At 45.1% G+C, this 10,569-nt stretch overlaps 1 protein-coding gene across 1 annotated transcript in view; it reads right to left on the minus strand.

The window, feature by feature from the left end:
• Nucleotides 1–349: 349 nt before the first annotated feature.
• The window catches only part of LOC129841025 (dual specificity testis-specific protein kinase 2-like), a 31,540-nt gene continuing 21,320 nt past the window's right edge, over nt 350–10,569 (minus strand). The window contains exons 3-10 of the mRNA XM_055909135.1: nt 10,033–10,154; nt 9,470–9,518; nt 8,963–9,109; nt 8,708–8,790; nt 4,985–5,075; nt 4,132–4,215; nt 3,107–3,193; nt 350–2,926 (exon numbers count right to left, since the gene is read on the minus strand). Of these exons, the coding sequence (XP_055765110.1) occupies nt 1,694–2,926; nt 3,107–3,193; nt 4,132–4,215; nt 4,985–5,075; nt 8,708–8,790; nt 8,963–9,109; nt 9,470–9,518; nt 10,033–10,154 (1,896 nt within the window). The 3' untranslated portion in view covers nt 350–1,693. The remainder of the gene's footprint in view (nt 2,927–3,106; nt 3,194–4,131; nt 4,216–4,984; nt 5,076–8,707; nt 8,791–8,962; nt 9,110–9,469; nt 9,519–10,032; nt 10,155–10,569) is intronic.

Below are 10,569 nucleotides of genomic sequence, written 5' to 3' on the forward strand. Positions count from 1 at the left end.
AGAGGATTGGACAGGTTTAAGCAATATGGTGAAATTCCACCTATCAGAGGGCAAGGTGGAGCTATCACTATATTGATTCATCCTATCAAGTCCTCTCAGAGCTCTACAAGTGTCTAGAGGGGAAGGGTTGTTTCCGGAAAGGAACAGACACATATTTACATAATAATAAATTATTATTCCAACTAGCAACAGACCAACCAACATCCCAGCCAGCAGAAGGGTTTACTAGTTAGCTACATACATGATTTCATAAATAATGTTTTAATCAACAAGATTCTCAGCTTTAAAAAAGAAAGTGCATTACACTCCATGACTTGGTCGTTCCATGGACATATGGGTCGGTGTTCACACCATTGTCATTATGACATCATCAATATGGGACAGAACAGTGGAATTCTTTAGATTGATGCACACAGTTGTCCAGACTCTGTAAANCCTGTCCTACAGATCACTAGCTGGATTAACTGGTTAAAACTGGTTATGAATGTTAATAGCTATAGCCATATAGTCATAAACCTTTTAAAGTCCCTCATATCAGTTGATATGATATGAATATGGCTGAGACTTTTTACTGACTAAGTGACCCGACTAGGAAAAATCTCCAGGTCTATAACTAAAGCCTGGATTTTTCCCTGGTCTGGTCATGTATGGCTTCTCCTAGAAGGAAAGAGTTATGAGGAAAGGAAGAGACACAGCCTGAGCCACAACGGCCTGGTGTGCCTGGGTCCTCCAGGCCAGCAGAGGGAGACATGGGCCCTGGTCAAAAGTAGTGCACTATATAGGGAATAGGGTGCCATTTCAAAATCCCTCAGTCAACCTCAACAGGTACGGAACAAGCAGCCCTATGAAATCAAGAGTGGAGTGATTCTCATCAATAGTGTCAAAAAACATTATAGTAAAGATTATGTACACCTCACTAACTTTATATTAAATGATTACACAAACCACTAACATTTCAAAACAGACATCAGGGGACAAACCTTAGTCATTCAGTCACACACACACACGCGCTTTCTCTCCCTCTGACACACATACACAGAACTTAGAGTGAAATAATCAGTACAATACGTAAATAAGCTAGGAGAATTGCTTTTCATGCTGTTTCAAAGTTACACAAACTGTTAACACACATACACACACTGAGAGGATACCTGGTTCATAGTGGGTTATGGGAAGAACACTGAGGTTTGAGGGAAGAAGAAGCACCTGTTTGAATTCAATACAAAATCTCCAGCACCACCCAGACCAGTGAAGAATCATTAGTAGGAATCAAATAGAAAGATTCAGATTGTAGAAAGTGAGTGAACAAACCAGTGACACACTGCAGTTATCAAATGGCTCCAGGTCAACAACCAATATATAAGATCTCACATCAATAACCCACTTCTGGTTTCCTATTCTGCTTCTCCCTTATTACTCCCAATACAACCACCAGTGTCCCCACCACCTACTCAATCACACACACACACACACACACACACACACACACACACACACACACACACACACACACACACACACACACACACACACACACACACTTCAGGTAGTAGTAGTAATCATCAACATCATCAGTTCCTAATAGTAATAATAAATAGTAAAAGCATCACTGAACAGTACCAGTCAAAGTCTCAGTAATGTCACTGGTGTTGATGTTGTTGTTGGTCAGTCAGCCCACTAGGGGGAGCCCTTCCTAAGTCTGTGCCTCAGGTAGGGGCAGACCAGGAACGCAAGGTGCGCTCGGAGGAGCGATACCATTCACCCCGCAACAAAGCAGTCCCTTGGTTGCTGTGGCAGCTGAAGGGTCACTGATGTCCCCCCCGTTGAGGTTCCGGTAGGGTCGTCGGGGTGGAACGCGGCGAGGGGTCGGCACCCCCTTCAGGCACACGGATGGAAAGCTCAGACCAATCAGACAGCATCCCGGACAGGAAATTACCTCATCTTGTTCAGGGGTGGGGCCAGCAGGGGGGCCCGGGATTGCGGCGCGGTAGCCACTAGCCCTCCAGCCAATCGGATGGCCGACGACCACCATCGCCGAGATGTTGTTGTTGTCCAGATGAGGGAGAGGAGGGAGGGAGGAAGGGGCATTGGAGACTGGGTGGCACCAGCCGTTAGGCTGCAGAAACAGGGAGGAAGAGGACGAGGCTGGGTGTAGTCTCCCTGGTGTAGGAACAGCGCCCTCTAGTGTGTCAGGAGACCTGCTGCAGTCCATAGCCTCCGCCAGAGAAAAACCTTCCTCCTCTTCCTCTTCTAGAGGACCCAGAGACACCATGTCCAGAGGCAGCCCTGAATCATCTGACACGTCCTCCACCATCCTCTTTTCATCCTCCACCATCCCTCCCTTCTCCTTCCTCCTTTCATCCTCCACCATCCCACCCTTCTCCTTCCTCCTTTTATCCTCCACCTCCTCTACCCCCTCCTCTTCTTCCTCTTTCACCAAGCGCTGCAGGTCGGGGTCCCGGAGGAGGGAGAGGGTTCGCCCCGGCTCGGGGGTGCATGGAAGGGACTGGCAGCGTCGGGGGGGCCCGCGGAGTAAGAGGTTTCCCCTGAGGGGGGGAGAGGCGCAGGCTTCAGGCTGCTGGGGAAGGGTGAAGGTCAGGGAGATGACAGACTTGCTGGGGGTGTCGTAGAGCTTGATGCGGCCCCCGTTCAGGTCCTGCCGCAGGGAGAAGGGGTTGACCCGGGCCGGGGTGCCGAGTGGGGGCGTCGTTTGGGGAAGCATTTCAGACTGGCTCCGTGACAACTGCTGGTCGCCGGGGCGACAAAGGGAACTCCGTCGTCGGTAGGGGCTGATGTGGACGGTGGCGGGTTTTGAGGAGAGACAATCGCCCAGAGGGATGGCCGTCTTCCTCTCCTCCTCTCCTCTCTCCATCCCCTCCAGCAAGACCACTATCTCAGAGAATGAGGGACGTATCTTTGCATTCATCTGAGAAAGAGGGAGAAACAGAGTGAGGGGACAAGGAAGAGTGTAAACAGTGCCAATGTATGGTTGGTTTTAGGTTGTCAATCTGTGCATTTACAGTAAGTATGTACACAGAGTCATGGATGCATGCAGTTATTATGAAGTCAGTCAATCTGTCAGGCTGTCAGTCTGTCTGTATCTTACATTGCAGCAGAGGACTGCAAGGTTGAGGAATGGTGTTGGACAGTCACCAATCAGGTTCTCAAAGGCATCTACATCGAGGCCAAAGTCCTGCACACACAGAGGATCATCATCATCATCTTTTAATGTAGCCGACTAGCTGTCAATCAGTTTGTCTGACTAGGTTTAAAAAACATACAGGTTATAGTTCACCATAATATCCACTAGATGGAGACATACACTGTAATAGAGTTCTACTCATTAAAGTGGAACTGACAGAATTTTAGCAACATGAAATCTCATTCAAATCTGTTCATATAGACCCCCCAGGAAGAAAATGACATTAAAAAAAAAATAAAAAAAATGTGACAAGCGAGCACTTAGATATTGTCATTTTCACATTGTCATAAATTCTTAGAATATTTGGCAATTACACACTGTATACTAAGTAAGGCAATTGTGAAAATTCTATTGCAATATACAGTGGAAAAGCAGCCTTGCGTTTGGACAATTAATAGGCACTAATTAATCGGCCATTCCGATTAATCGGTCGATCTCTAGTCATTACAGTAGTGAAAACACTGTCAGTTCCACTTTAAACCTCACATGCAGCTGGAACTGCTGCCCTGTACTGCAGTGATTAAATATCCAAGTCTTCCACTGCAGTTACATGTGATACTGTGCAATAAGGACAAGGAGGGCACTTATTTTCTGGGTCAAAGTGGAAAAAAGTGGTGTAGAAAGGGTTGGATTAAGGGTTTACACTGTCAGTTTGTTGTGTGATAGTATGAAACCATTGATTTAGGGTTGTGTGATCAGGGAAAAAGGAAAAGCATTGGTTAACTGTGTGCCTGTCATTAGATTTACATTTAAGTCATTTTGCAGACGCTCTTATCCAGAGCGACTTACAAATTGGAAAGTTCATACATATTCATCCTGGTCCCCCCGTGGGGAATGAACCCACAACCCTGGCGTTGCAAGCGCCATGCTCTACCAACTGAGCCACACGGGACCATAAACTGTGGGGTTGTGTGTGTGTGTGTGTGTACCTCAGTGCGAGGTAGGAAGTCTGGATCAGCCTCTATCCGGGCGATGATCTCACACAGGATGATTCCATAAGCAAACACATCCACCTAGGGGTCAGAGTCAGCCAATCACATCTAATCAATAACATCTCACTTGACATATTCACAATAATACACCTTGAAAGAGTCTGGTCATTTGTTAGCAACATACATATTAGCAAGACCCACTAGACACATCCAGAATAACACAGCAGGAACATGGAACAGTTGTTACAGATTGTTTTATAGCATAGTGTTATTGCATTATATTACTGTGTTTGCTTCGTCTAATTATGCACCCGGACCAGTGAGATAACAGCCAGGAAACAGGTGACTACTGTCAAAGATTTGTATAACTTAACTAAGATAAACCACAGCCTGTCATTTCCAATGGAAACAAATGAGCCATAGTGGGCAGAACAAGCAAGGAGGTGGGCAGAGACAAGCACGAGCTAGCGAGATCCCATTGGCTCGTTCTACCATGCATTTGCATATTTTCATTAGGTAACGCCTACTCTGTAGTGCACGTGTGCAATAACTCAATTCGCCTTGCACTCCTTCTAAACAATACAACACTGGCAAAGGGTTACAAAGTTACAAAACTTTGTCCACTCTTTTCGTAACAGATTGTAGCTGTGGGAACAGAAAAGTGTCAAATGTTTCATCGATGAGTAAATTAGCAGAATGTCGGCCAAAATTCATCTTCTTCCACTGCCGTCCTCTGGGCTTCCTCTCATCACCATATTTGTTAGTGACTGGAAATGCCAACCGGATGCTTCACATTTATGCATCCGGTGAAATATCTGTCTCATTGTTCTATCTGTGCTTCTGTTTGTACCTTTTCATCATAGAGCTCTCCTCTCAGCACCTCCGGGGCCATCCAGTAGGGGGAGCCCACCACAGCCAGAGGCTGCTTATCAGCCCCGTCACTGGAGGAGAGGAAAATAATACATTAATATAGAACATATTTATTTTTCAGGAGAGAAAAACAGAATAGAATGTACAACGCATTTAACTAACTCATCTAGACTGTTGGCTATATGTGCATTCCTGGGGGGAGTATGGGGAGACAGTCATATAGTCCTCCTGTAATCTGGAGGAATCTTCTCACAACACTAACCTGTAGTCTGGAATCTTCTCACAGCACTAACCTGTAGTCTGGAATATTCTCACAGCACTAACCTGTAGTCTGGAATATTCTCACAGCACTAACCTGTAGTCTGGAATCTTCTCACAGCACTAACCTGTAGTCTGGAATCTTCTCACAGCACTAACCTGTAGTCTGGAATCTTCTCACAGCATTAACCTGTAGTCTGGAATCTTCTCACAGCATTAACCTGTAGTCTGGAATCTTCTCACAGCATTAACCTGTAGTCTGGAATCTTCTCACAGCACTAACCTGTAGTCTGGATTCTTCTCACAGTACTAACCTGTAGTCTGGAAACTTCTCACAGAACTAACCTGTAGTCTGGAAACTTCTCACAGAACTAACCTGTAGACTGGAATCTTCTCACAGCACTAACCTGTAGTCTGGAATCTTCTCACAGCACTAACCTGTAGTCTGGAATCTTCTCACAGCACTAACCTGTAGTCTGGAAACTTCTCACAGCACTAACCTGTAGTCTGGAATCTTCTCACAGCACTAACCTGTAGTCTGGAATATTCTCACAGCACTAACCTGTAGTCTGGAAACTTCTCACAACATTAACCTGTAGTCTGGAATCTTCTCACAGCACTAACCTGTAGTCTGGAATCTTCTCACAGCACTAACCTGTAGTCTGGAAACTTCTCACAACATTAACCTGTAGTCTGGAATCTTCTCACAACACTAACCTGTAGTCTGGAATCTTCTCACAACATTAACCTGTAGTCTGGAATCTTCTCACAGCACTAACCTGTAGTCTGGAATCTTCTCACAGCACTAACCTGTAGTCTGGAAACTTCTCACAGCACTAACCTGTAGTCTGGAATCTTCTCACAGTACTAACCTGTAGTCTGGAAACTTCTCACAACATTAACCTGTAGTCTGGAATCTTCTCACAACACTAACCTGTAGTCTGGAATCTTCTCACAACATTAACCTGTAGTCTGGAATCTTCTCACAGAACTAACCTGTAGTCTGGAATCTTCTCACAGAACTAACCTGTAGTCTGGAATCTTCTCACAACATTAACCTGTAGTCTGGAATCTTCTCACAGCACTAACCTGTAGTCTGGAATCTTCTCACAGCACTAACCTGTAGTCTGGAATCTTCTCACAGCACTAACCTGTAGTCTGGAATCTTCTCACAGCACTAACCTATAGTCTGGAATCTTCTCACAGTACTAACCTGTAGTCTGGAATCTTCTCACAGCACTAACCTGTAGTCTGGAATCTTCTCACAGCACTAACCTGTAGTCTGGAATCTTCTCACAGTACTAACCTGTAGTCTGGAAACTTCTCACAGAACTAACCTGTAGTCTGGAAACTTTTCACAGAACTAACCTGTAGTCTGGAATCTTCTCACAGCACTAACCTGTAGTCTGGAATCTTCTCACAACATTAACCTGTAGTCTGGAATCTTTTCACAGCACTAACCTGTAGTCTGGAATCTTCTCACAGCACTAACCTGTAGTCTGGAATCTTCTCACAGCACTAACCTGTAGTCTGGAATCTTCTCACAGCACTAACCTGTAGTCTGGAATCTTCTCACAACACTAACCTGTAGTCTGGAATCTTCTCACAGCACTAACCTGTAGTCTGGAATCTTCTCACAGCACTAACCTGTAGTCTGGAAACTTCTCACAACATTAACCTGTAGTCTGGAATCTTCTCACAACACTAACCTGTAGTCTGGAATCTTCTCACAACATTAACCTGTAGTCTGGAATCTTCTCACAGCACTAACCTGTAGTCTGGAATCTTCTCACAGCACTAACCTGTAGTCTGGAAACTTCTCAAAGCACTAACCTGTAGTCTGGAATCTTCTCACAGTACTAACCTGTAGTCTGGAATCTTCTCACAACATTAACCTGTAGTCTGGAATCTTCTCACAACATTAACCTGTAGTCTGGAATCTTCTCACAGAACTAACCTGTAGTCTGGAATCTTCTCACAGCACTAACCTGTAGTCTGGAATCTTCTCACAGTACTAACCTGTAGTCTGGAAACTTCTCACAGAACTAACCTGTAGTCTGGAATCTTCTCACAGAACTAACCTGTAGTCTGGAATCTTCTCACAGCACTAATCTGTAGTCTGGAATCTTCTCACAACATTAACCTGTAGTCTGGAATCTTCTCACAGCACTAACCTGTAGTCTGGAATCTTCTCACTGCACTAACCTGTAGTCTGGAATCTTCTCACAGCACTAACCTGTAGTCTGGAAACTTCTCACAACATTAACCTGTAGTCTGGAATCTTCTCACAACACTAACCTGTAGTCTGGAATCTTCTCACAACATTAACCTGTAGTCTGGAATCTTCTCACAGCACTAACCTGTAGTCTGGAATCTTCTCACAGCACTAACCTGTAGTCTGGAAACTTCTCAAAGCACTAACCTGTAGTCTGGAATCTTCTCACAGTACTAACCTGTAGTCTGGAATCTTCTCACAACATTAACCTGTAGTCTGGAATCTTCTCACAACATTAACCTGTAGTCTGGAATCTTCTCACAGAACTAACCTGTAGTCTGGAATCTTCTCACAGCACTAACCTGTAGTCTGGAATCTTCTCACAGTACTAACCTGTAGTCTGGAAACTTCTCACAGAACTAACCTGTAGTCTGGAATCTTCTCACAGAACTAACCTGTAGTCTGGAATCTTCTCACAGCACTAATCTGTAGTCTGGAATCTTCTCACAACATTAACCTGTAGTCTGGAATCTTCTCACAGCACTAACCTGTAGTCTGGAATCTTCTCACTGCACTAACCTGTAGTCTGGAATCTTCTCACAGCACTAACCTGTAGTCTGGAATCTTCTCACAGCACTAACCTGTAGTCTGGAATCTTCTCACAGCACTAACATGTAGTCTGGAATCTTCTCACAGTACTAACCTGTAGTCTGGAAACTTCTCACAACATTAACCTGTAGTCTGGAATCTTCTCACAACACTAACCTGTAGTCTGGAATCTTCTCACAGAACTAACCTGTAGTCTGGAATCTTCTCACAACATTAACCTGTAGTCTGGAATCTTCTCACAGCACTAACCTGTAGTCTGGAATCTTCTCACAGCACTAACCTATAGTCTGGAATCTTCTCACTGCAATAACCTGTAGTCTGGAATCTTCTCACAGTACTAACCTGTAGTCTGGAATCTTCTCACAGCATTAACCTGTAGTCTGGAATCTTCTCACAGCATTAACCTGTAGTCTGGAATCTTCGCACAGAACTAACCTATAGTATGGAATCTTCTCACTGCACTAACCTGTAGTCTGGAATCTTCTCACAGCACTAACCTGTAGTCTGGAATCTTCTCACAGCACTAACCTGTAGTCTGGAATCTTCTCACAGCACTAACCTGTAGTCTGGAATCTTCTCACAGCACTAACCTTTAGTCTGGAATCTTCTCACAGCACTAACCTGTAGTCTGGAATCTTCTCTGCCAGACCAAAGTCTCCCACTACTGCAGTGAACACACCATTCTCACAGCGCACCAGACAGTTCTATGAGAGAGAGAGGAGAGAGAGCGGGGAGAGAGGAGAGAGAGAGGGGAGAGAGGGCATCTGAGTGTGTGTGAGAGTCAGTGAGAGATGAAATTAACAATTGATGCAAGATGAAGTGAAGGGAGGTGTTACTGTGTGTCTGTCTGGTCCCCTGTATGCTCCTATCTCCTACCTTGGAGGTGAGGTCTCTGTGGAAGATGCCCTTGCTGTGGAGGTACTGCAGGCCGCAGGAGATGTCCTGAGACAGACCCATCCTCACCGACCACGACAGATACCTGTCACTGTCCAGCAGCTGCTCCAGGTTACCCCCGTTGATGTACTGTAGGTAACCATGACAACAGCACACACACACAGTTCATGAGATTGAGTCCAGTCCAGACACACAGATTCTGTGCATGCCTACACATATTACATGATCATTAACCCTACACTAAATGGATGTGGTTCCTGAGACATTAAACATTTCCATAGGCACTGTCATGATCTAGTATTCTGTAGAGACCTTAGCCTATGCTCTTTGCAGGCCTGTGTAGAATTGAATTTAAATGGAACGCAGCCCTTATCTTCATTACTTTCTATGGCCCATGTATACAGCCTACTCTGTTACCATGGACACTATTGTCTCTGGAAGATAAAATGCAAGGACTCCCTCAGAGAGACAGAATCAGGATGAGCTCACCTCAGTTAGAGCATGGAGTTGGCCCTCGTGTACACACACTCCCAGGAACCTGAGCAGAGGGAGAGGGAAAGCATCCAAAATACACTGAAAACATCAACAATACATCATCTATACAGCTAAAAACAACTATGTGATTTCAAACCTAGTTGACAGAGGTTTCAATGATTCCAATAATGTCTAAACATTTGAAGAGAGTTTGTGTGTGTTTGTCCTCTGTCTGATAATGGTTGCACCATTTTACTAGCTAGTTTTCTGCCTGTCCATCTTTCCAGATTACATTTTTTTTTTAAATTGACAGCAGTTGTGTCTTTTCCCTTGGGTGGTGCTGTTGAGAGTTGACGCAAGTTCTACCCACAGCAAAGGTAGGCTACTACAGACACAAAACAACCACAAAAATTATAATAACTAACCCCTTCCATCTGTGACAACAACACAGTGAAACTACTAAATGGTCTGAGCGAGGGTGACAGAGCAGCTGTGCAATATGCACTGCACATAGCCAAGTGTGTACATTGTGCATGCAGTGTGTGTGTGTGTGTGTGTGTGTCTAGCTCTAGACATACCCGAGTATATTGGGGTGGCAGAGCCGGTTCATGAGCTGGACCTCCCTGAGCATGTTGGCCTTGTTGCTGGCCAGAGTGTTCATCTTTAGGGCCATCACCTGGCCTGTCATCCTGTGCTGCACCTGCAGGGGGAGACAGAGAGCAGCACTGCTTCAGACAACCATAGAGATTATTATTAAAATTAAAATATTTAACCTTTATTTAACTAGATAAGTCAGTTAAGAACAAATTGTTATTTACAATGGCGGCCTACACCGGCCAAACCCGGACGACGCTGGACCAACTGTGCACCGCCCTATGGGACTCCCAATCACGGACGGTTGTGATACAGCCTACATTTGAACCAGGGTGTCTGTAGTGACGCCTCAAGCACTGAGACCGCTGCGCCACTAGGGAGCCCCTAGTGGCGCAGCTTAGGGTTTGAGGAGGGCAAGCTGATCCTAGATTTGTGCTTAGGGTTTGAGGAGAGCAAGCTGAGATGAGGTGAGAGAGAGGACTGGGTGGTATTGACTAGAGACAACCATAGAGATGAGGTGA

This window comes from Salvelinus fontinalis, chromosome 42 (assembly GCF_029448725.1).
Source record: "Salvelinus fontinalis isolate EN_2023a chromosome 42, ASM2944872v1, whole genome shotgun sequence".
In the NCBI taxonomy this organism is placed as follows: Eukaryota; Metazoa; Chordata; class Actinopteri; order Salmoniformes; family Salmonidae; genus Salvelinus; species Salvelinus fontinalis.